This window comes from Gadus macrocephalus, chromosome 15, assembly GCF_031168955.1.
Source record: "Gadus macrocephalus chromosome 15, ASM3116895v1".
Lineage (NCBI taxonomy): Eukaryota > Metazoa > Chordata > Actinopteri > Gadiformes > Gadidae > Gadus > Gadus macrocephalus.
Window position 1 is genome coordinate 5,251,190 of NC_082396.1, and position 26,270 is coordinate 5,277,459.

Genomic DNA, 26,270 nt, shown 5'->3' on the forward strand with positions numbered 1-26,270 from the left:
ACCACAGGAGTAACGGGAGATAGCATTGTAGTGTTTCCCTTTAAATTAAAGTCTATACGCGGATGGTCATGTATAGAAAACTACGTGACACGTGTTTTATAAAGTTATGAAGTTTTATAAAAAAAAATGTATCAGCAGACTTGAACCCGTTTCAAGCAACGGACCCTTGAATGTCAGAAGACTGGGTTAATTGGCCGAGTTAATTGATCGTTACGTCAAGGACAGTGGAGCCTACTGTTCCATACACTAATTGGACTATTGCCCCGTGACGAACGGCTCCGTTTGTTGGCCCTACCTCCTCGTGTTAATTTTTTTTAATAATGAGTCAAATAACATTCCACGTTTCTCAGTTCGGATTGTACGTTGGATATTTCATGGAATAATTTAATTGGTGACGTTTAGTTTTGGTCAAGAGAAGATAAATAAGGCGGCGTCCGCCGTCCTTTATGCTTATCTCAAAAATGGGATTCTACTGCCACCTGGTGGTTAAATTATGGATTAAAAATGAAGATCGTTCACTTTGCAAAACATTTTACTTTATAGGCTTTTTTACAGGATTAAAACAAATATAGCTGGCATTGTCTGCACTTCAAAAAAAAGTGATATAACACAGCAATATCGTGGAGTGCTACTTGTTTGGCAGTACCAATATAGACAGGATAACAGGATAAGCCTTCAGGATACAGGACTGTCTGGGAACAAGGTTCCTATTGATCAACCAATACACTCTATCCCTCTTATCCCAGACCTTGTACACTATTTTATCCCTTAAGCATGTGGACCTCTTACCTACATAACAAACCCACCCAGCTACCCTCCAGCGATCCATCAATAATGATTTTGCTGAGAAAGCAGCAACAATTTCTGTTTGACTTGGGTGGTGCAGAGTTGGACAAATGTTGCAGCAGGGTCAAAGGGTACTGGGAGAGGTCTTCTTCCTCATGGCTCCCCCTGTGTTCACATGACCCAGTGTCGGGGAAAAATGATAGGTTCACCAATTGAAAATACAGTGAATCCGAGCAAAATATTTCATATTTTATACAAGCCATGTGTCAAATAGAAGTATTACTGCATTAAGAATGCCGCATTGTTGTATACAACCCATTTCAATTGACATTGTTTACTTTTGCAACAGTGCCCCAAGAGGTCTAAACAAGGGAAGGAGCGATGTCTTGGTCTGCTGGTCGTTTCTCATCACGACAGCCTCGTCTGTAGCGTCCGGAGTTTGACAAAGTGCAGCAGTGTCTCCCCCTCTCGCTTCCCCTCCCTCCCCCTCCCCATCGTCCTCTCTCTCTCTCCCTCTCTCCCTCTTTTCTCTCACTATTTCTCTTCCTCTAGATGTTGTTGTTGTTTAGTAGCAGTGTAAAAAGCAAGCTAATGTAGTGATTCAAACCCTGTCTTGATTTACTATACTCTCTCCCTTCCTCCCCATGTCCCTGTCTTTCTATATCTCTCCCCGACTCCCTGTCTGTCTGTCTGTCTGTCTGTCTGTCTGTCTGTCTGTCTGTCTGTCTGTCTGTCTGTCTGTCTGTCTGTCTGTCTGTCTGTCTGTCTGTCTGTCTGTCTGTCTGTCTCTCTCTCCCTCCCTCTCTCTCCCTCGGGCTGTGGGAACCTCCAGGATAGGGTTAAAAGGTACAGCGCGTCAGCTGTGTCAGAGTGCGTCAGCTGATGCGTACGGCCTTGCGTCAGGGATGGGGGGGGGGGGGGGTGCCTGTGAGCTCTCTGCCTCTCTCTCTCTCCCTGGGCTACAGCAGCTATAGCACAATGCAGCTTCCTGCTCACGACTGCTGACCGGCTCTCTCTCTCTCTCTCTCTCTCTCTCTCTCTCTCTCTCTCTCTCTCTCTCTCTCTCTCGGTCTCTGTCTCTGTCTCGCCTCATCTCTCTCTCTCCGGCGTCCGATCATGTGCCTCAGCTACCGGCTCCAGCAGTGCTTCTCCACCACCTCTCCTCTCCTGCTCTTCCGTTCTCCCTGCTCCTGACACACGCCCCCCCCCCCCCCCCCTCCTACTATCGCGGCGTTCACAACATCCTTTCCTTCCCACCTTCCCCGCTCCCTTCTGGATTGTTTAAACGGTGCCTCAGGGAGCCGCTGCAGCGGGCAGACCGGCCGGTGGTAAGAGGAGCTGGTGGTGGTGGTGGTGGGGGGGGGGTCCGGAGACAGCGGCGGCAGCTCAGAGACAGCAAGAGAAAGGGAGAGAGGCCCCCTTTTCTCCCCCTTTCCCCTCTCCATTCATTCCTTCTAGCGCTCCCCTCCTCCGGCCCTCGCTCCCTCGCTCGGGGGGGGGAAAGCCGGCAGCCATGGAGCCCCCGGCCGGCTTGAGGACGGCCCAGCCGCGGTTCCTACCCGCCGGCGGCGGCGTGGCCCTGGCCCCCTCCACGCTCAGCCCCGCCGTGCCCACCTACGTGACTCTGGGGCTGACGGGGGTCTACACGGCGCTGTACTCGCTCCTCTTCGTCGGCGTGTACTCCCAGCTCTGGCTGGTGCTGCGGTACGGACACAAGCGGCTGAGCTACCAGACGGCGTTCCTGTTCCTGTGCCTGCTGTGGGCCGCCCTGCGCACCGTGCTCTTCTCCTTCTACTTCCGTGACTGCGTGAGGGCCAACACGCTGGGACCCCTGCCCTTCTGGCTGCTGTACTGCTGCCCCGTCTGCCTGCAGTTCTTCACCCTCTGCCTCATGAACCTCTACTTCGCCCAGGTGAGCGGGGCTCCGGAGCGCCCACTGGGCTGTGTGTAGAATGTACCTTTTTTTTGTTTGGTGTTGATGGTTGTGTGTCCTGCATTCAGGTTTAAGTTGAAAAATAGACGAGCAGCCATTCCTTAATGTACTTCAGATAGAGGATCGTGGTGGGAGGATGTCAGACAAAACCAGGCTCGGTTACAGTCTAATTGTCCTTTCGATATAGCACTCAAAAGTTGAATCCTCGTGAAGTTGGGCATGATTAAATACTCAGGGGACTATGGGTGCAAATGTGTTGAACAAGTTGCTATTTATCCCTATGTTGTACCAGCAACATTGTTAAATGTTTACCCTGAAGGTGGCCATTATTTGAAACAACACACAAGTAAAGTTGAATGAACCAATGATGTACACTATTCTTGCAGTAGCCCGCTCTACTGATTTGCCAGTCGTGACATGATGTGACTTCCTCCGATATAAAGGGTGGAGGCGATATGGCAGGTTCCCACAGAGTTTTGCTTAAATTCTATAGAATCTAGCAGCTGTGTGTGAAAACAACTATTTTTAATCTGGACTTGCAGTTTCATGAGAGTGCTTATGACTGCTTGAGTCCTCAGAAGAGAGAAGTGAAACAGGCCTTAAGTAACAGTATCACGTCGTAGCCTGATGACTATCTCATTTAATTCCCTTTTTTGATTTTCTCCCAACAGGTTGTTTTCAAGGCAAAGTCAAAATATGACCCAGAGCTATTGAGATACAGGTATGCCTGTCCACCAGTATACCGATCAAGTTTACTGTGTACATTTGTACATGTGCATGTGCGTAGACACACTGTTTTCCCGCATACTTGCATGTAACAATAACTGCTTCACAACAGGGTCATGAACCGCTTCACTAAACCAAACCATAACTACCGCTTGTGGTATTTTGTGTCTTCTGTCATCTGATGTCTTCTCAAACGCAAGATGCTATGGGATGTCCTTTTCTTCCTCAACATTGTCTTGCATTTGTTTGACACGGAGAAGCAAACACATGCCTTTCAAGATTTAGGGGTCTGCATCATGCTCTGTTGCTTGTGCTCTCTCTCTCTCTCTCTCTCTCTCTGTTCAAAAGCAGTACACTGTGTCTGGTCATGATCAGTTTTTAAGTATCTTTTACCCAAATCAAGGACATTGATTGTAAACATCCGTCCGTCGGTACAGGGCGATCAGACTGCCAACGCGTATACAACCACACACCTCAGAAACACGGTTTATTTGCGCACCATCGCGACGCCTCCAGGATGCCTGCACTTCGCCCCGTGACGTGTAGCAGTGACGACAGCGGCATGGAGTGACTCGGGACCCGACCCCCCTGACCCCCGTGACCCCCCTGACCCCCTGACCCCCTGACCCCTCTTCTCCCTAGGCTGCCCCTCTACCTGCTCTTCCTCTCCATCAGCCTGCTCTTCCTCCTGGTCAACCTGGCCTGTGCCCTGCTGGTCAGGATGACGGCGGCCGACCCCCGGGTGGTGGTGCTGGTGCGGGTCACCATCAACGACGCACTCTTCGTCCTGTGCGCCGTGTCCCTCGCCGCGTGCCTCTACAAGATCGCCAAGATGTCCCTGGCCAACGTCTACCTGGAGTCGAAGGTGAGGAGAGTTAAGGGGGAGCGGGGGGGGGGGGGGGGGGGGGGGGGGGGGGGTGAAACGCTGCGCGGGGCTGGATGTTGGCGGTGATTGAGGGACGAACGGTTCCTTGAGATTATACTTTTTTTCTTTGGTTCAAGAATAGAGTCAGTTGTTGTTGTTGTTGTGGTTGTTGTTGTGTTGTAACATGGTGGTGCTCCCTAGAACGACACACTTGGTGTTTGCTTTGCACAATAGCTTTCCGTCGTCAACAGCAAACATGTGTAACTGTCTCATTTGGCGTATTGACAGTATGGAGATGAAGAATTTAGTCATTCAAATTTGCCCCATGTGTAACTATTTGATTACTATTTTTTACTAAAATGTAACTAACTAGTGTTATTTTAAAGTAGCTTGTGATGTTACGCAGAGAATATTGAAATCAAACTTTCGGGGAGTTTCATAAGAGTAAAGAGAAAAGCTACTATAGACAAGACAGACACCTTTTCAACCAATCAATGTGTGTTTGAAAACGGATCCATGTGTCTGCGTCTGGGTGTGTCTGTGCAGGGGACCTCCGTGTGCCAGGGGACAGCGATAGGCGCTACGGTCATCCTGCTGTACGCCTCCAGGGCCTGCTACAACCTGGTGGTGCTGGCTCTGTCCAGCAACACCATCAACTCCTTCGACTACGACTGGTACAACGTCTCGGACCAGGTACGGCCTGCTTCCGAACACGACAAGCGAGTGCTCAAAGGTTGTATCAGCGATGTTGGGTGACGTCACCTCTGTTGGTATTTGAAGCGAGATCCCAAACAAACGGGGCCAGCTCGCCCCCTAACTTCCCTGTTTCGTTCATCCAAACGATCAAGAACGCAGCGTAATACCCCGCAACACCCACCACTCTTCAGTGATTGGTTGGAATACAATTTATTTTGGTTTTGAGTAGTTGGTAGTACCGTTTGTTTTTGTGTATGTATCTTGGAGCAAAGGCTGCCTACAGAGATGTTTTTTTTTGACGGCCCGCTTATGGGTCGGGCAGCTAGTATATCGTGAGGAAAGATCAGAGGGATGTGATCATTTATGTTTCGGCCCAGTGCAGGACAATGGTGGAATAAAAGAGAACTGAAATGGAAAACAACAAGAGGAAAAGGCCAGGCTGATTTCTGTTCCGGATGGATAAGGTCAACCACTGGATCAGCAGAATTAGAACAAGAAGATGTGTAGTTTTATTTTTTTACATGGACTGACTCCATTGGCCACTCCGAGCATTTTACAATATCGCACGCACACATTCATTCACCGACGGCGGTGTCGACCACGCAAGGCGACAGCACGCTCGTCGGGAGCAGTCAGAGTGAGGCGTCTTGCTCAGGTACACCCCGACACTCCACTAGGAGGAGCCGGGGATTCGAACAAGCAACCTTCCGGTTACCAGCCGCCAACCCGTTCTACCTCCTGAGCCACGTGCCTGGGGGCAGTGGGGGGTGGTGGGGACTGGGGGGTGAGGTCGTCTGCTCGTATCATAACATCAAAGCACATGTTTGATTGAAGGGGACATATTACACCACCAGGCGTGAGTGTGATTAGTCCTTACAAGCCGTTTTGAAAATGTGCAGCTTCTGACATCACAGGTGGGCATGTCCACCTAGATGTATGAAGGATAGCTAAACAACGTTTGCTGCAGTCCACGGGTAAGGCTGGTAGACTGATCTATCCAGCACACATCTAGGTGGACACGCCCACCTGTGATATCAGAAGCTGCGCATTTTCAAAAACGGCTTGTTTTGAAAAGAAACAATAGGTTTATGCCCAATCCAATTTCTACCCCTTACCCCTTCCCCTTACCCCTCCCCCTTGTTTTGAAGGGGTAAGGGGAAGGGGTAAGGCCCAATCCCGTTTCTACCCCTTACCCCTTCCCCTTACCCCTTCAAAACAAGGGGGAGGGGTAAGGGGAAGGGGTAAGGGGTAGAAATGGGATTGGGTCTTAATATGTCCCCTTTAAAGAAGCATTGGTATATGAGTGTGTTTGCTTCATCGTCAGCCGGAGGTGGATTCATTGAGCCGTCCTCTGCTGGGTGTTTGTGTTCAGGCAGATCTGCGGCTCACCCTGGGCGATGCCGGCTACGTTGTGTTCGGCGTGGTCCTGTTTGTGTGGGAGCTGCTGCCCACCTCTCTGCTGGTCTACTTCTTCAGGGTGCGACGCCCCTCCCAGGACAGGGTAGGGATCCCCTCGTCTCTGTCCCACTGCTGAGCTGAATTGGTTCTAATACTAAAGATCCTCCATTTTCTGTGATCTTGAAAATTTAGCCATTGATAATGGCGGTCACTAGAATACCATAAGAATGTATCTTGCACTTAATGTATGCACTTATTGTCTGTTGTACGTCCTGGCACTTAAAAATAGTACTTAGCATCGTGCAGCGTCTTTTCCTAGCTGAATATCTTTACTGTACCGACAGCGATATATAGTTGTCTCTCTTTCTTCTGACAAATGTACTTATTGTAGGTCGCTTTCATTAAAACATCTGCTAAATGCACTAAGTGTAAATGTATTCGTATTGCAGTAATCTATTTACAATAAGAGCATCCTTAAAAACAACATTCATAATTATATAGACTCATTTAATTGAAAGGTCGTTAGGACGCTGATTGACCAATGAGAGTGTGGTGTAATTAACTCAATCGGCGGCCTGTGATTGGCTGCAGAGCGGCCCGGGTCTCTCTGGCCATGGGTTCTCATCAAGAGCGTACTTCTTCGACAACCCCCGGCGCTACGACAGCGATGACGACCTGGCCTGGAGCATCATCCCCCAGAACATCAGACCCAGGTAGCAAGACCACTGATAGTCAAAACTCCTCGACTACTGGACTAGCTTCTTAGCTCTTGTCATTTTTGTAAATATCATTACATTTCATTTATTGTGGATTGCCAAACTTGAAAAAAATTATAAAAAATGATGTACATATATAATAATATATTTTTGGTCAACTATAAAGCGTAGGCTATACCAAGTTGGATTGAATCTAGTAAGTAGTAGAAATCAGATTAAACTATATATCGGAGGAAGTCACATCATGTCACGACTGGCAGACAGACGTATTCCCTGAAGGATGACAATTAAAGTGTTTGTCTCGCTGTGCCGCAGTGTGACCGCTGATAGCTGCGACTGGGGCAGCCAGAGCAGCAGCATCACTGCCTACATCGGGGGGGAGGAGCCTCTGTTCCAGGCCCCGCCCCCAGAGGAGCTGAATCCGTACTGATGGACAGCTGACCTGACCTATCAGGCACCCACTGTTTTTGCACATGACTCAGAGACAAACAGAGGCACATATCAGGGACGTCAACCTGGACTTTATACATTTGGGATTCTTTTTTTTGATGGCCCTATTTTTTTGGTCTGCAAACAAGAGCTAACAGAGTTTTTTATACAGATATATTCGAGTCCTTAATTGGGACATTAACTTGCACAATATGGTAAAAGAAGTATAGCTATTCTGACTCTTTAGTTTTAGTACATAGTTGATGCCAAATATCTAATATATTTCTGTGTTTTGGTTAGTCCGATGTGTTCCATTATAAAATGTATTTACATTGATACATACTGTGATTACTGTTTATATAATAGATTTGTTGAATTCATAATAAAGGGAGTTTTATTCTGTGTACATTTGTTAACGCTATAAAAGAATAACGACAATTATTGGACTTCTTACAATTCATAGAATTTTCTTATTATAGTATTTACGGTGCCCACCATGAGTTGGAGTATATATCAGAAAGACAAGCTGTATGGTGTTTGATAGAAGATCACTTGTCATGCAGTTTATAAAGCATTGACAAGCATATTAATTTGTAACCAAGGCTTCACTGTCATGGAATTGGCTGCTAGGTTTAATTACGTTGAATCAAACCGTCCTTAAATAACCATAAAGGAATTTGTAGAGCAGGACAGCAAAGTTATTTTCCGCATGATGAGTCACATGAAAGTGTAAAACAGAAACTACCATCCCACTTCAATAACAAAATACATCCAGCCCGGAAATTAATTTGAAATAAGGCGTACTACCCAGTCAGTGGCAGTTTACAGCCATCTATTCATACTACTATCACTTCAAGAGGGTTACGAGTTACGGAAGTATTTTCATCTATTGAATTCAGTCAAACATTTAAAATAGCATAATCGATGTAGAACTATCCAAATGCAAGACATCTGTCAATTGCATACGCTCTAGCATAGCTGGTAAGACGAGGATGAACATGATTTTTCCTACAAATTTGTTAAGAAATGAATGTGCTTGACCTTCAATAACTTATACATTTAAATTGGTAGAATATCTAACCCTATGGATATTCCAATTACTTTATGTCGATAAGCCATTTTAGAAATCGTGATTAACCAAGTCCCTACTCCGTGGTGTCCAGCAGGTGGCAGCATGCAGCAGTCAATTATACCTCAGCGCCTTCAGACCTGACTGGAATTCTTGAGCGATCAGTCAGATTCATGTTTTCTTTAAACGTCTTGCAAGCTTGCATGACTTGACATGAAAAATAAATAAAAATACATTGACAAAGGGCGGCACAAGAAATGATTTTCACGCCATCATTAACTCAAAACAAAGGCAAACATTCAACAGTCAGAAAAAGGTGTTTCTTTTTAATTGCGTTCACCACTCGAGCTATTGAAAAACTCAAGTACAATCAAACCACAGCTTATGACAGCTCATTCCATGTGAAAAGCATCAATAAACAATCTTATGCAGAACACTGTACCTTGAAGGAATCAACTGCAAGAACCACAATGTGGAGAGCATAAAAAGCAGAATTGTCCACCTGGGCCCGACTTCTGTGCTCAGCTCTAACATGAAAGCCTGGCGACACCAAAAAAGGTGAGACATGGATGAGGAGGAGGGGGGGGGAAACAAACAAACGGGCGACTGTTCCTCTCGGTAAAATGTCTTGACAATCAAAGCCATCGGGGTTTTCCGAGTTCCCCCGGGGGTGAAATGAAAGAAACTGCGATTGTATTTAGCGTTGCTTTTTTTTCAAACCGGCGCTTACATTGATGGTCGGCGTTCGCTCCGGCGATGTCGGCGCTCCGTATTGATTCACACCAGCCGTTGCACGTACAAGCGCAGACACACAAAAAATACACACACTCGCTCTCTCTCTCTCTCTCTCTCTCGCTCGCTATAGGCCACTTCTGAGGACAGAGCACTTGATTGAGGGTTCTTGCAGGGAGGGGGGGGGGGGGGGGGGGTCTGCGAGGCAGACACTAGCTGGGGTCTGAGGGTTTGTTGAGTTCCACCTTCACTCCTTTCTCCCCGGCGCCTGGACAACAAACACGACACGTGGGAGGGAAGATGAGTCTCGTCATGAGACGATACTATATTTAACACAGATGTTTGAACAATGAAAGGAGCTCATGCAACGACCCAAAAAAACGACACTCACAACCACAAAAAAACAATTCATTGTCAAACAGATGTTTTGTTTTTACCCGTTAAGTACTTCTCTTTAGCCTTGGCCCGCTCGTCCGCGTCGAAATACCAGACCGTGATGGCATACCTGCGGGGTGAACGTTCATTAGCAAGAGAAGTGCATCATGGAAAAAAAAAAAAAAAAACAGACCCCCCGCTGACCCCTGACCCCAGCACCCCCGCCCCCTTGCCGGTGCTGACCTGGTGGAGTGCGCCGGCTGCACCTCGTGGGGGTTCCGCCGGTCCGACCAGAACAGCAGCAGCCGGTCGAACTTGGGCTCGATGTCCGCGAACTGGGTCTTGCCCTCGGGGAAGATCCGGAGCAGGCCTCCCTGTTCCTTGAAGGCCAGAACCAATGTCAGACAACGACGACGACGACCACAAACAACAAAACAATGGTCACACCGAGCCCTAAACAGGGTGCGTTAGTGACGACGGCCGGAGGAGGAGGAGGAGCAGGAGCAGGGCTGGCCCCGGGGGGGCCCGGGGGAGTGGAACAGAGGACGGGAAGCAGTAGGGAAGGGGAAGGACTTCCTGCGGAGGGATCGGGGAAGAATGAGCCACAGGAAAACGTGTGCCGGAGGGATAAAGGGTGTAAAGGAGAGCGGTGAGATTGCGGTGAGCCTGGCGGATTCCTGCTCGCACGGTCTGATACGAACCCCCCGTCCCCCGTCCCCCTCTCTCTCTTCACACGCACAGCGGCGTGAGCCTGAGACGGGCCCCGCCCCCTGGTACCGGCGCGCGGCGTCACCAACATTAACAGGACGCGAGGACCATTCCTCACCACAGACAGGGCCATTGATACCATAACAAAGCACGGCGGGGTCGAAGGGAGATAGGCGGTTCATGTTTTGCCTTTGAGTGCCAGAGAAAATACGCGAGCACAGACACGGCTGTACATTTTCGTTTTATGTGGGTGGAACAGCGTTTTTAAGCAAACATAGCATCGTTGGTGGGTTTTAACGCGTCGAGAGGCAGGCGTTTGTTGATTGACCTGCTGGTAACCTCTTCAGAGCGTTAAACCTGGACGGCACTTAAGAGCTCCCTGACAGCTGGCAAACAAGGACCTGACCTTCGTCGCGATCCCTTAGGGCTTAGTTATGGTTGCATGTTGACGCAAAGGAAGGGGTTTTGACGGACCCGTTTCGTCCTTGCGGACCCTCCTTGCGTCCACCCGCAAGGGCTTGACGCGCGCCTCCCAAAAAATGTTAACCTTGCGTCGAGGAGACAGCAAGGTCTTGGTTGAAGTGACTGTGTTATCATTGCGTTGCGTCGACTTTCAACCTTAACCAAGCCTTTAGGCCGAGTCCCTTATCATAGCTGTGAATGCCCCCCCCGGCAATGGTTTCTACGTGGATGAAGGGTGAGATCGCAGTAGAGAGTGGAGGTGATTGGCAGATTGAAGAGCTCAAACAGTTGGACAAACTGAACTCGAACACTCCACAGACACTTTTTTCTCTGACTGACACCTTGGTATCCAGGCAACGTTGTTTTAGATAACAGCTGGCCCGTTGTTTTGTTAGGGTGTGGCTTATCTTAGACTTTAAGAATTTCTAGGCAGGGTTTAGGAAAACTACTGCCCCTTTATAAATAAAATGACAATCAGAAGTATTAAAACTCCATGACAAAATGATTGATACAAATACAGAAAAGCCCTGAATATTATGAACATGCAAATCAGCATTTTATATCCATATACAATACAATTTATTGAAGTATATAATCAGGATTAAGCAGTAGTAAGGAGCTGTATTAAGATTTAAGAGCGATTCCTTCAAGATAAGTTGCAAGAAATAACATAGCGATCAGTGAGTGAAACGCGCTGAGACAATCTCGGTTCCGCAGAATGAGAGCATTTCGATTTGCATCACAGCCAATCTCTTCCTCGTGTGATTCAGGGAATCCATCTCGCCTGTCAATCACAGGTGTGTGAAATGCAACACTTTACAATAGCCTAGGAAACGTGGGGAGGGAAGGAGGGAGGGAGAGAGGGAGGGAGGGAGGGAGGGAGGGAGGGAGGGAGGGAGGGAGGGAGGGAGGGAGGGAACAGACTGGAAGGAGATGTTTTGGTTGTCATGTTTCAAAATACAGCTCTTCCCAACTCTTGTTACTGACCTATTCACCTTTATATATATATTCCGGAAAATTCTAAAGTGACACGTTCATAAATGTAAGGGTGAATGTTTAATCATTTAAATGTTAAGCAGCCAACAGCCTTTCAGAATATTTAAAATCCTATATAATAGGGATGTTAATGATTAAATATTTAATGGATTAATTGCCGTGAATAATTTAACTTAATGTTTTAACTGACAATGTAGGCTCAATGTACCATTTCTTACTAAATGGGTTTTGTTTTGTTTGATCTGCCTTGTTAGTAATTTCTCATTTCTCATTCGACATAGTTTTGTTTGGCAACTCCATTGGTTGAATAAGACCGACAAGAACAGCCATCGCAAGAGGACCTTTATTGTTTTATTACTCTGTTTGTTTAAGTTGTTTAACGATTCACTTGACTAATGTGGCACTGGAACTGTTTAAACAGAGCGTAAACTGAGAAAAAGACGTGCGTCATGCCTCTTATTAATTATTAATGATTAATCAATTATTGACCGTTAACGCGTCCAGCTCTTGGATAAGAAAAATTGATGAAATGTGCAAACGTATTAATAGACTTATCTCCAGTTGCCGAAATATGGACGCATATTTACCGGGAAATGTATGCTACAAATGTGTTTTCTTTACACACACACACACACACACACACACACACACACACACACACACACACACACACACACACACACACACACACACACACACACACACACACACACACACACACACACACACACACACACACACACACACACACACACACACACACACGATGCATTGATTTTGTTTCACATAGATGGTTTCTAAGCTTTGACCAACGACAAGACTGAACAATGGACTTGCTGTACAGCAGCGAGCATAGTATGATACCCAGGGTAACAACTCAGGGCGAGGCTATAGATGAATCCCCAGTGGCCGAGCCAGCACAGAAACTCCCATGGCATTGTGAAGCGCGTTGGGCAAGCGGCCAACGGTGAATAGGACCTTGCATTCATGCATCTTCTCTCCCTGCCGCGGAATTCCCCGACACGCTAGCCAGCGACCGGCCATCCTCTGTTGGGGCAGAGCTCTATACCGCTATACATCCCCACCAGACCTCCCTGTAATTTAATAATCTCCTAAACAGGTTTGGAAGAGGCTGCCGTTATGAAGCACTGCCATGCCTCCGCACCTAGGCACGGGTCTCTCCCAACCGCGCCCCACGCTTAACGAACAAATTTGGCCGTGCTACTGCCAGATGTTTGTTCGAGAGTCATCACTCACTGGTCCCACCCTCTGTACCGAGACGGTGATCTGTACGAACCTCTACCGTCCAGGGAGATGCAGCAACCCGATTGCGAAGCGGCACATGAATAAAGATAGAATTTGGGGTTTTAAGCTTTGCCTATATCAGAGTGCGATTGTGAAAATTGAGATGTGCAGTCATATAATTGGAGCCCCACTTTATTAATTGCAAACAACAGCAGAACAACTCATGCATTACCAGCTGTCTGACTGAATACAAGCTCACAACCAGGCTAAGACCAGGTCACAGTCAGGTTACAGTCATGACCTGGGTATAGCCAGGTTATGACTGGTCACAGCCAGGTTATACACGAGTGTGAAAATTGAGATGTGCAGTCATATAATTGGAGCCCCACTTTATTAATTGCAAACAACAGCAGAACAACTCATGCATTACCAGCTGTCTGACTGAATACAAGCTCACAACCAGGCTAAGACCAGGTCACAGTCAGGTTACAGTCATGACCTGGGTATAGCCAGGTTATGACTGGTCACAGCCAGGTTATACACGAGTAAATCCAGGTAATGACTGGGTTACAGTCAGGTTATAACCCGGGTTTCAGTCAGGTAATGACGTGGTTAGAGCCAGGTTATGGTGTGGTTGGTGGCTGTTTCCTGGAGGTACTGGAGGGTGAACAACAGTACTGTAACGTACAGTAATGAGCCGCTGCAGGGTGTAGGAACTCTGTCCTTAACTACTATAATGGGATTAAGGAAAAGGAGCGATTGTTCCCGGAGCATGCAGGGGCTGAAACACAGCAGGGAGGTTAACCCAAATACGAGAAGATTTGGAGGAGAGACCTCAAGGAGAATACGGGAAGACCACAACGAAAACATTGTCTTGCGCTTGACTTTTCTCATATAACGCATCAGAAAAAGATAATAAATAGTGATTTAATAAATTCTTTCAAGTCAAACCTAAACCGTTGACCATATATTCTTGGTGAAAAAGTAAATTAGCTTAACAAAAAAAACACATAAAGACGTTTGCCTTTTCTTCGTTGGACGGGCTCATTCACCTACCTTGACATCCCAATCTTTGTTAAGGTAATATATGCATGTGACGCAGCGTCCGTCACCATTCGGGTTGTCCACATGCCGCACATATCCAGTCCCGTTGCCCGGGTAACACGCCACCATCGCCTGAAGAGGAGAGAGGAAACGACAACAAGGTTTAATGAACGGCCACGCGCTTCACAAACAACCGTTTACAAAACCCACCGGACTTCAACCACCGAACCGCAGGACGACGAGCACTTAAAATTAGGATTCACTGAGGGATCGGGTTGGCCTAAAGTGGTAGCGCAGCAGTGGGTGATAATACAATGCACGGGGGAGGTTGTGCATGTGCACGGCACGCATCTGAACTCGGTTGGTGGCTGCTCGTTGTGCTTGCTGTGCCCCGGACACACGGGGAGCTGGGGTCCCAGTCCACACCTGTGTGCACTGTGGGATAGGAAGCTGTTGGCGTGCAGGCAAGCCTTACGGAAACCACGCCGGCAGAACGCTCAAAACCTTCGAGACCAGTGCCAAACCCCCCCCCCCCGTCCCCCCTCCTCCTCCTCTTCCTGCTCCAATAAGACGGGCACTACCGGTGAGGACATTCTGTGGTTTAGAAACAGCGTCGTTGTGTAAACACTGGCCTCCAGACGACTTAAAAGATGTGGGTTTTTGTGCAATTTTGCAATATCCTTCCTCCCTCCATCTTATTCATACCGCAATATCTGTCTCTGGATGAAAGGCGTTTTTTTGCACAGAAATATCACATCTTGGCCCCCCCCCCTCCCTCCCCCCTCCCTCCCTCCCCCCTCTAGTGTCTGTCGGGCTTCACGCTGAAAATGAATTGGGAGGAGATAAGTTTGGACAGAGGCTGTTGAACGTGCAGAAACCAAGGAGGAGGACTGGGGGCAGGGCGGCTCTCCCAGCCCCCATGAGCCGTGTCTTCAGCGAGATCTCTCCGGAACAAAGAGGGGGAGTCCCGGGGCTCGGGCAGGCACGAATGTAACCGACACCATAGCAACATTATTAAAAACACTCCCCTCTTCTCTAAATCACCGTCGGGAGACACACGCCCCCCGCGATCCTGTAGCCAGCATACGTGCGCCTCGAAGAAATACGGTTGCAAAAAAATATATACCGAACAAAAGCGCAGCCGGATCTGCGCCTCACACCGCGACGGACGGACGGACGGACGGACGGACGGGGGGCGCCACTGTTTATGTTTTGATTCGTATGGAGGTCGCCCTATCTGAAATGTTGACCTTCTCTCGAGTGCCGTTCCATTGTTTGATTTTTATTCAGAGGCAGATGCATGGCTTGTTGAGCAAAACCAAGGACGTGCGCTAAAGGACGGCGTGCCGCACGTGACACACACACACACACACACACACACACACACACACACACAGACACAGACACAGACACAGACACACACACACACACACACACACCTCTTCCCCGTCCTCCTGACGCATTTCGCCGGAGCCACTTGCGTCAGTCCCCCCCCCCCCCCCGTCACCGTAGCGTCTCCTCCTCCGTGAGGAGGGTGGGCGCAGGGGGGTGTGCGTGCTCCGTCAGCTGCTCACATCAGACACCAGAACTGGGGGGTGGGGGGGGGGGGGGTGGTGCTGCTGGTGGAGGTGGTAGAGGTGGAGGTGGTGGAGGTGGTGGAGGGAGACCTAAGAGTGGGTGGGCATGCCACACGCTAACAGACAAAGGACTTCCTAACTGTCAGAGTCGTTAGTCTCGGGTGCCTGCGGGTGTGTGTGTGTGTGTGTGTGTCTGTGTGTCTGTGTGTGTGCACGCGTGTGTGTGCGTGTGTGCATTTGGCGTACGTGCCGAAGTGTGTAAAGAGAGAGAAAAAAATAAAAGAAGCAAGCAACACACGAGTTGGAGGGAGCGAGACGGAGCGACAGAAAGAGAAACAGAGCGAGAGGGGGGGAGAGGGGGAGAGAGGGGAGGGGGCGGCTCTCCAGAAGAGAAGAGTTTGAACTGCTGTAAACTTTGACTCTTGGCCTGGCGCCAGGGGGAGCAGTGTTTTAATGGTCCTGCTACGTGCAGAGCGTGTGGAAGATTGCTGATGCTGGGTACAGCGAGGGGATCTCTCTTACATACACACACACACACACACACACACACAGCCCTCAATCACACATACACACGGTCCTTAACCCCCCCCCCACACACACACACACACACACTGTCCTCAACCCCCCACACACACACACACACACACACACGACACAAACACACACAGTCGACACAACACACACACAGTCGACACAACACACACACACACACACACAGTCGACACAACACACACACACAGTCAACACAACACACACACACACACACATGCACGCACGCTTGCAGCCCTTTGCAGCACGCGAGCATGTGTGCGTTACAGGGAGAATAATCCAAAAGGTGTGGGGGGGCTTCAGCCTTTGGCACTGGCCCAGGAGATCAAACATCTTCTCTGCTGGTCAGACGCCCCCGCCCGCCCTCCCTCCCCTGCCCCGCCCTCCCCACCCAACCTCCTTCCCTTCTCGAGGACCAGCAGTGCTAGGCTAGAGTGGCTTGTCGTGCTGGCTAGTAGGACCACCTGACCCCACACAGAGCCATGAGCTCAGCGGGGAGACTCTGGCCTTTCATAAGTACACATAATGTGCAGAAAGCTATAAAGATTAGTCTGATCAAAGCAACGCGCCCCCACCCTAATCCCCGCGCCACCCTGAACGCCACATGGCAAAACCTTTTTAAAACGACGCATTAACGTGGCGCATGGGGGAATAAAGCGACAACCGCAATAATAAATATGCCTCTAACCAAACCAAACTCTCCGTCAAGGAATAAGGGTGAAAAGCATAGGCCTATACAAAACCACACATGCTATTAATAGAGTGCAACATCCTGTCCGGCCAACACCTACTCCGCCGTCTGCGTCAGTTCCTTAAGGAATTGTCTTGAACTCCTCTCCACCTCCCCTGTGGTTCAGTCCTGCAGCAGCTCAGCGCTAGCTTAGACCCGGGCCTGGATCAGCCTTGTGGCTCCAACCCCTTCCGATTTCAAACCCACATTGGGCATGACGCGACTGCTTACTGGGCCGCAGCGGCACCAAATGATGAATGAATGTGCGTAAAGTCGCATTCAAGTGCATTTCAAACGGAACCCGGCGTACACGTTCCATTCCAGCGTGCTTCACGTTTGAGAGTCGCGGCAGGGCCGCCCTTTGATTCTGATTCAACGTAACTCCCTGTGTGTAAGCCCTCGCCCCATGATGTGTGAGTCACTCAACTAGTTTCCCTCCCATAGTACTGAACCTGCAGCACCTGCCGACACATGCAGAGAGAGAGAGAGATTCGGCAGCCCACCACTCACCACCGTCACTTGACGCCCGGGGGCTTACAACGGATCCCTTCCGGTAAAAAGGATTTCGGGAACTCGTTCTCTCTCTGCTGGAGGTGTTCCTTGTTCGCCACCTTCACCCCTGACCTCCCTCTGTGTTCCTGTTCCTGCCGCCCGCTCTTCCGCGTTCCTCCGGAGCCCTCATTAGGGGGCTGACCCGGCTCGCCATGCTGCCTGTTTACATTCCACCCAGCGCACGGGCGAGAGAGAGAGAGAGAGAGAGAGAGAGAGAGAGAGAGAGAGAGAGAGAGAGAGAGAGAGAGAGAGAGAGAGAGAGAGAGAGAGAGAGAGAGAGAGAGAGAGAGAGAGAGAGAGAGAGAGAGAGAGAGACTGATACAGAGAGAGCAGCAGGTACAAAGAGAGGCAGAGAGAGACAGACAGACAGAGACTGATACAGAAAGAGACTGATACAGAAAGAGACAGACGTACAACAGAAGCAGCGACAGATACAGATACAAAGAGAGCGAGAGTGTGACAGAGAGCGAGAGACAGAGGGGTAGGGAGAGGCCGATACAGAGAGACACGGACCCTAACCTGCAGGGTTCCATGCATACAAGACCCCTATCACACACTGTTGTTAGATATTATAAGACCAGGTGTAGAAGTAGGCTAGAAGTTACCGCCCAGCCGACAATAACAGCCTACCAACATGCTGCATGCCTACCTAGTCTGTTTATGTTGACGCATTAACCTCCCTCTCTCCCTCCCTCTTTCTCTGCAAAAGGCCCAACATTGTCCCCTAGCATAGACAGTCAAATTTAGTGGAAAATAATATAATCCTCCACTTTGAGAGGAGTGGCATGCACAGCAAGCTGCAGCAGCAGCAGGGGAAATAGGATTTCAAGAGCTCACTCCGGCCTCCTGAAGCTATATCCGTCTGCACCGCGCTTGAGGACGTCATCGTTCTGCAATGCTTTCGGATATCCTTACAACTGGGGAAGACCGAGCACAGGATCGGCTCCCACAAACAACCCTCGGAAAGGACAGGTGGGTATACGCTTAGTCCAGTCACGCATCTCAGATATCACCCACACGGAATAGACCCAGCAGTCGCCTACTCGTAGGAAGCGTTCCATTATTAAGATCGGGATTAAGATACACTCAAACACTCAAATCAAGGGGTTCAGCAGCTTGGGGTGACATGGCTTCCAACAATGGCTAATATTGAAAAAGACAATAGCGAGGTGTGTGTTTTTTGTGGAGCTCTGTGTTATTCACACAGTGCTGCGGTTTCTTGGTTGTGATTATTCAGCACAAATAGAGAACATGTAAACTGAAAAACGCTCTTTGGTATTTTGGAGACTCAACCAGAGTCGTCCAGGCCCACGTTTACCCCCCACCGCACCCACCACAAAGACCTCATCTGGTTCCCGACATCGTGATGCTCTCGCTGTGGGGCTATAGGCTTCCGTATCGTAGGGGCGGTTGAGGAAAGGGGGCATCGGCACGGGAACAGGGGGACAAACGCTACGAGGGGGTCCAGCTCGTCCAACGGAAAGCCGCTTATCTAAACAGTACAGCAGAAGCGGTTGGATGTTGGAGGCCTCTCTTGGGGGGTGTGTGTGTGTGTGTGTGTGTGTGTGTGTTTTTTTTTTTTTTTCTATACCATCAGAGCGACAGTGCAGAGAGGAAATCCCTGTTTAAAACCAACGACCTAGTTGTTTTTCATTTTGCTTTAAACGGCAGAACAATGAAGGCACATATACACAGAGGGCCATCCCGGCGGAAAAGCGCAGGCTGACGCGCGGAAAACGCATGCATTTTCCTTGTCGATATTTGTGCGTGCGGTTCGAAGGGTTCACACTAATGCACGTCTCACCTTGATGAATTGAATATAAAGGAAACATAGAATACGTTGAGCTAGATGAGCTTCCTTGACGAGCCTTGTTTAAAATAGCTTCACATAGAGATCCACTTATATAAAGAGGACTGCTGCTTTCGCTCTTCGACTAGGTCAAGGAGTCACACGGGGTAAGCAAGCATATCTCAATAGAGGAAAGAGTCAAGTCAACATTCTTCTGCCCTCAGTCAGGAGTTTTTTCTATTCACACACACACACACACACACACACACACACACACACACACACACACACACACACACACACACACACACACACACACACACACACACACACACAATGTCGTGCGATGAACCACCCATTAAAGTCAGTAAAGACTTCCATGGAGGCGTGGGATCAATATGAAACTAGAGCTGGTGAGTTAGAGCGCTCCCTGCCAGTGACAAAAGTTTCTGCCCGCTGACGAATGTCCTTCAGGTACACACGTTCAGGTACACTTCAGGTACACTTCAGGTACACACGCGTTCAGGTACACTTCAGGTACACACGCGTTCAGGTACACTTCAGGTACACGCGTTCAGGTACACTTCAGGTACACACGCGTTCAGGTACACTTCAGGTACACACGCGTTCAGGCACACTTCAGGTACACACGCGTTCAGGTACACTTCAGGTACACGCGTTCAGGTACACTTCAGGTACACTTCAGGTACACACGCGTTCAGGTACACTTCAGGTACACACGCGTTCAGGTACACTTCAGGTACACGCGTGGGACAGAACGAATGAATGCCCCCTTCCGGTCATAAGGACAACAATGGCGTTCCGAAGGAGAGGCCGTTGATTGACGAACAGAGAGGAATCTCGACCGGTTAACCAGTCGGCCATCGGTTGACAGGTGATAAACTCGAGACATAATCAAACTGTCGTCGTTTGACACCCGTACGTCTGAAATCCCCTCCTCCGCCCTACAGTCAGTATGTATCGATGAGGCTGTTCCATCTATCTAGCTGCCTCCTTTCCAAACAGGATACTTTTACTAGGGATGTGAAAAACTCAAATTTTTCATGGTTGAATAATCAGTGGGTGGTATGAGCGAATAATCGATTATTCGATGTGTGCCGACATTCACAAAGGCAGCTATGGATCATCGGCAAGAAATCACTTAATGTCTTAAACACAAAAACAACAACTACCTGCTAAGTAGTTCCAGTCAAATAGTCTGCTGTGAAAAATGCATTAAACTGTAATCAGAAAACGCGGTTATATACTATAGACAATATAGCATCTGTGGTAAAAAGGCTGGGACAAATTTCAAATTATAAATATGTACACTTTATGTTCAATGCATAGACCGTCGCGAATCCCATTGAAACGAATGGCGCGGTGATTCAGTCTTCAAAACGAGAGCTGGTAAATTGTGAAAAATGAATTAAACTGTAATCAGACAACTCCGTTATATGCTATAGACCCTAGAGAATCTGTTGTATAAAGGCTGGGACGAATTTTGAATTATAACTATGCACAATAATAATAATAATAATAAATGAAATTTATATAGCGCTTAATATGGTACTCAAAGACGCTTTACATATTGCCCTATCTAAACTATGTAACAGACATATATTAAGACAGACTAGGATTAAAAGAAAAACAGGTTAAACATGAAGAATAAGGTGGGAGTTAGGTGGGGAAGGCTTGTCTAAAAAGGTATGACGTGCAATGCATAACGTTAGCTCTCTGGCTCATAGCTGAGCGGACTAGAATACCTCCCGTTGCCAAGTCGTAGCTAAGGTCCGTCCTATTTAGTGAACAACTTTTCCGTTGCATAAGAACCTTATGGGAAGGTAATGATTGTTCCAGCCATTAGTCAAACAAGGGAAGGGAAACAAGTTACAAGGGAAACAAAGTTATGGCTTGTGAAAAACTTTAAATTTGAATGGGGAAAATAAAAAATTGTCGGCCCAAATGTTAAAAATCGATTTTGACCCTCGGGAACGAAAAATTTAATATTCTGACCCCTCCCCAACTTCTACTCCGTTGGAGCACTCTTTCAGGAACAGTCATGGAGGTCACAGCAAAAGCTGTAAGACATAGAAACAAACATGGGTCAACTCAACTCAAGTCGAGCCGTCGACTCATCATCACAGCCTAACGTTCAGCTCAGAACGTGTGGCTAGCCCACGCTCATTTCACTTGTAGCTCGTGTGCTAACTGGTCTTCAAATCAATTCCAAGCAGTGTGACTCATAGTGCTTTTATTTGCTTATTAAAATTAGGAATAACCGAACCCCGCCCATGCTGGGAATACATCATAGAACATCCCCCTGCTCAAAGAAAGGTGATCCAAACTCTTGGTAAAAACAAGCCTAAACAAATAAGAAACTGCAGCACGCAAGTAGTTAAAGATGTGAGTGTAGTTAAACTAGTCAATTGCCCCCTTCGCTGCTCGTAATACACACAACAGTAGTGAAAGCTGGCAGTCGTTTACACCACATTCACAGGCCTATACTCACTGCTTTTTGAGTCGAAACCGCAGTGGAGGATACATACGAGAGCAGTGGAAACTATAACAGTATAGTGAAACGGCCCCTCCCTCCACACAGCCCAATGCTGCAGCCTAATGACTCATGCAGCAGTCCTGTCCAGCGGACAGAGAAGACCTGCGCCGAACCACACCTCCGCTGCTACTCTGCCCCGTTAATGACCTATGGCAGGAGTCACCTTCCTGGAGACGGAGCCAGGTCTGGGGACGACTGAGGTTAACAGCCCCCCCCGCGCGGAGGTGGGACTGGTTTAGCACGTCGGTAGCTAAGCCTGAGGGGAAACAGACGAGTTTGGTAGTATTTTCTCATGGCTAGAATGGCGAGTTTTATGCACGAGTTGTAAGGTGCCCTCATTCAAATGATCGAATATCTAATGTAGAGCCACAATTGAATGAAATAATTAATAAAGGATATAACAGTGTGAAAACAAAGTGCCTTGCTCCCGTAGAACAGCCTGGGTGCCTTTATCTGAAACCTGTGTCATTAAACACAACCCGCTGTGTAAATTCTAGCAAATCAAATTATTTCCTCTTAGATACCCAACAATGCCTTTCTGAACACTGCAGATGGGGGGGCTGGGGGGTGGGGGGGGGGGGGGAAACAAACAGCCTGCTCCGACCCACAATGTTATCAAGGAAAGGCGGAAGTGGTAACAATCCCGTTGAATAACTATTGGCCCAATTTATTTTTTCCTCTATCTTTGGCCGGGCGGATTGTTTGGGAGGTGGTGTGAGTGCCTTGTGTCCCTTTGAACTATTGATACTGGCAGCTCTCCATTTGCGCAAGTCATGGTGGCGTGGCCTGGTCCCGATCCAGAGGAGCTGGCCAGGGCTTCCACGGGAGTAGGCAAGGAAGTCGAGCACAACAATGAGTTGATTAAAGTTCAGCCACAGGCGAGGAGGTACAGTAGGATCTGCTCGCGCTCAGTGAGGGATTCAATGGAGGGTTCAAAAAGGTGGACTCAGTATTACTTGTGGTTGGATTTGAAGCAGTGATGGATATGTACCTGCTGTCATAGAGATATGTAAATATGTTGTTTATTTTATTACTTTCAGCTGCCTACTCGTCATACTTTACTTTACACTGTTCCGAGCTACTTTGACACCTGATTTTCCAGGGACTAATCCGTATGATCTTTGAGTAGAAACTCCAGGTAATGAGTGTACATAATTTTTAATAGCCAGGCAAGAAGGGGAATCCAATGAATTTGACATAAATCATCCGTTCATGCCTGGCGGGTTATATTTATGATGTAATTATCCCTGACAAATTCACTGCCTCACCCACAACCTTGTAAGGAGAGGACATCCATACAGGAGGGGAGTGTGGCTCATCCCAAGGTTATGGGGGGGCGTGTAGCAGATTATGAACTGCACGTACACATCGTAGTATTGCGCAAAGCGTCTGTTTACGCCAGGAAAAGACTGCAGCAAGAACCAGACTGCAAGAACGACCCCGTCATTGAACGTCAACAGTTCTCCAGGAAAGAGTGCGTCTGTGTGTAGGAGAGGGTCGGGAAGACCTTTCTCAGGGCAAAGTCTCAGGCCTTGCCCCCCCCCACCCCTGCCAACTTCACAGTGAACCTCTCCATACGGGGGACTTTCAGAGAAGACTGGTGGGCTGCAGAGCATTGCCTTCGTTTTCCTACTGTCATGAGGGTTAGAGGAAGTGGTCTTCGGCACTATGGTGGAAACCGAAAATATATTTCAACGTGTTTGACACACATTGAATGTCATGCATTAAACTAGGCCAAAGTGCATCAGGGCACAACGGCTCAGGGTCGCCCTGAACATTTGTAAACATGACGCCTCTCCACTTTGTGACATGTGTCATGCGACAGGAAAGCTCTGTATTGACTACTAAGAAAGTACTGTCTTTGAATGCTGTAATCCTTTTTTGATGTGTCGTTTTTAAGTGTTAAACACTTGGGATATAATAGTTTAAATGGGCAGTGTTTAACTGCTCCAGATTTGGATTCATTAATAGACCCAAGAGTATATCCCTGTAAATAAAGCATCAATTAAATGCATGAATGTTACACTTTGACACAATATTGCTTTTAAAACCACTTTTGATGAGCTTTAGAGGAATCTGGGTGATCAGACCTGCCACCTGCACATACTTACTTTAGTCCTTCCGTTTATCGTGTAGTTTCCCAGTTTCCCGTTGCAATGTCTGACCAGATCATCCATCCTACTCATCAGAAAGCGGATCTTCTCGCAGCCCTTCTCCTGTCCGTCTATCCACGTGATCTTGTCCCCTCGGATGTCCTTGGTGGAGTCGCTCTTCTGGCTGACCAGCTGGCCGTCTGTGAACCGGCCGGTCTGGTGCAGCGCCTTCACGTCCTGCAGGATGCAAACCCCGGTCTCCGCGCCGAGGAAGTTGTCCACCACGCAGATCCCGTTCTTGTTCATCAGCGGGATGATGTAGTCTGTTGCGAGCTTCTGCGGGGACGGTCTCGTCTGTCCATTGGGCTTGGCATTGTTATTGCCACCAACACCCCCACTTGATTTGTCCATGACCTCCTCCGGTCCCTCGGCGTTGGTGATGAAGCCTCTCATGCGCTCGCCGCTCGGCTCCGGTTGCTCGGCGCTCCGGTTCTTTTGTTTGGATCGCTCCGGTTCCTTGCCCTCCCGTGCAGACAGCGCCGGTTCGGGGGTCTGTTTAGGACCCTGCTGCGCTGCCGCCGCCGTGTCCGCCTCTTTGCATATCAGCTTGTGCGTCCCCCAGTGCTGCTTCTGGTGCTCCTTGCTGCAGTAGAACGAGCTGCGGCACCGACCGCACTTGAGGAGGTTTTCCATTTTCCCGCAAAGTTCGCAGTACGAGCGCTCCCGTTCCCGTTCCAGATCCAGTGCGCTTTTCTTCTTCTCCATGTTTGCGGCTCGGACGCAGTGTGTACTTCGTCTTTAAACGTGTGTACTGCGTCTTTAATATCCAATCCTTCACATGCGCCCTGTTAACTTCGGAAACGCTCCGCCGCCTGGTGCCACGCTACCCCGACCGGAACGAAAAAACATGACCCCCACCGCACGGAATCCTAAGAAATCGATACACGAAGTTCTTCTGTACTTCGCGCATGAGCACCACACCGCATAATAAACGTCCATTAAAGCCCACTTTTCGATCAGAGCGCGATCAGTCAGGACGTTTCGGCGCGAGCCCGCCGTCCAACATGACACATGGCGCCGTTCTGCGTGCGCTAAGCTTTTTTGGGATTGACGCTCAGAGCCCCTCCTATCATGACGCGCACCGGGAAGTCCCACCCCCTCGACGTCAAATCGTGCGTAACCCACCTATCAAGTCTCCGAGGCTGCGTTCCAAATCGCATACTATTTCTGTACGCCTCAGCTACCCTTACAATATACTGTTGCACAGTAGTATGCATACTACCATAGTAAATAGTAATAAATATACTAATTTAGTATGATACTCAATAGTATGGTAGAATGGGTCTGGAACACAGAGTTAGGGTAAGGCCCTGCGTTCTAATACCCATACTGCCATACTATTTAGTATGGAAGGGAAATATGTAGCAGCTTATGTCCCAATGCATAGTATGGAAAATATGGTCTGCCACAAATACCAGTATGTTGGACTATATCTGATCCCGAACCGCAGTATGCAAGTCAGCATGCTTTTTGGGCTATCCTGCCTCACAATCCTCTGCGCAACACAAGATACATGGCACTACAGGGGTGCTAATCAGTGAAAACGCCTAGTATGTTCCAATTGTATGTATACGGTGTGCCACAGTACGTACTTTGTAAGGGAAGCTGTCGTACGTACTACAAGTAGCCTAAAAATAAAAAAGCATGCGATTTGGAACGCAGCCTCCATTCAATTCACAAGTCACAAAAACAATACCGATTAAAATAACTTTTTATTTCACCATTTTAGACCTCAATCTTTTTATCTACGCTTGTCCGTTTGTTTCCTTGAGGGATATTTATACTGTATAATATATACCAGATGCATTACCATAACCCATTATTATTTGTCTTTATTCCTACGAGAACGTCTGTGAGGTGCCTTGTTTGACGGGCATGAAGCAGATGTGCCTGATGCGGTGCCAAGGCGCGGCTGGCGTTACGCCAACACCAATCCGGCACCAGACGCGTGCCACGTACGCATTTGGCACAAGTCCCTGGCAAAACCGTTAAAGCAGTTTGTTGATTATTGTCATGAAGCGCACTGTAGTTTGTAACGGGAGACAGATCTTTTATTAGCAGTTATGAAAGAAAAAATAAGAAAATTAAAGTGGGTTGAGTTTTGGTTTTATAAATGCTCTTCCTTCGATACAGGACAGATATTAAAGCTGAATGGTACACATAACTTGTAGGCCTACGTTTTT

At 48.3% G+C, this 26,270-nt stretch overlaps 2 protein-coding genes across 4 annotated transcripts; one reads left to right on the top strand and one right to left on the bottom strand.

The window, feature by feature from the left end:
• Positions 1 to 1,717: 1,717 nt before the first annotated feature.
• Positions 1,718 to 7,953, top strand: gpr137ba (G protein-coupled receptor 137Ba). The gene is made up of 7 exons (XM_060073572.1): positions 1,718 to 2,698; positions 3,391 to 3,440; positions 4,088 to 4,310; positions 4,857 to 5,003; positions 6,379 to 6,507; positions 6,996 to 7,117; positions 7,436 to 7,953. The coding sequence occupies exons 1-7, from the start codon at positions 2,300 to 2,302 to the stop codon at positions 7,548 to 7,550; spliced, it is 1,185 nt and encodes a 394-aa protein (XP_059929555.1). The 5' UTR covers positions 1,718 to 2,299; the 3' UTR covers positions 7,551 to 7,953.
• Positions 7,954 to 8,916: 963 nt separating this feature from the next.
• Positions 8,917 to 25,142, bottom strand: egln1a (egl-9 family hypoxia-inducible factor 1a). Of its 3 annotated transcripts, none has more exons than XM_060073573.1 (5): positions 24,046 to 25,142; positions 14,193 to 14,312; positions 9,969 to 10,105; positions 9,788 to 9,855; positions 8,917 to 9,618 (listed from the first exon to the last, which is right to left on the bottom strand). In XM_060073573.1, exons 1-5 carry the CDS (start codon positions 24,790 to 24,792, stop codon positions 9,563 to 9,565), a joined length of 1,128 nt encoding a protein of 375 aa, XP_059929556.1. In that variant the 5' UTR covers positions 24,793 to 25,142; the 3' UTR covers positions 8,917 to 9,562. The 3 variants fall into 3 exon arrangements, with proteins under 3 accessions (XP_059929556.1, XP_059929558.1, XP_059929559.1); XM_060073575.1 differs by having other exon boundaries at positions 9,969 to 10,099; positions 24,046 to 25,139; XM_060073576.1 differs by lacking the exon at positions 14,193 to 14,312 and having other exon boundaries at positions 24,046 to 25,141.
• Between the last annotated feature and the right edge of the window lie 1,128 nt (positions 25,143 to 26,270).

Bases quoted from the DNA above. Each gene is read 5' to 3' on its own strand.
- gpr137ba (XM_060073572.1), top strand. From the start codon at position 2,300: ATGGAGCCCCCGGCCGGCTTGAGGACGGCCCAGCCGCGGTTCCTACCC. The intron at 3,441-4,087 runs GTATGCCTGTCC...TCTTCTCCCTAG, and splicing joins CCAGAGCTATTGAGATACAG to GCTGCCCCTCTACCTGCTCT. The intron at 7,118-7,435 runs GTAGCAAGACCA...GCTGTGCCGCAG, and splicing joins CCCCAGAACATCAGACCCAG to TGTGACCGCTGATAGCTGCG.
- egln1a (XM_060073573.1), bottom strand. From the start codon at position 24,792: ATGGAGAAGAAGAAAAGCGCACTGGATCTGGAACGGGAACGGGAGCGC. The intron at 10,106-14,192 runs GTAGGTGAATGA...CTGGCCTTCAAG, and splicing joins ACAAAGATTGGGATGTCAAG to GAACAGGGAGGCCTGCTCCG. The intron at 9,856-9,968 runs GTCAGCACCGGC...TTCACCCCGCAG, and splicing joins CAGCCGGCGCACTCCACCAG to GTATGCCATCACGGTCTGGT.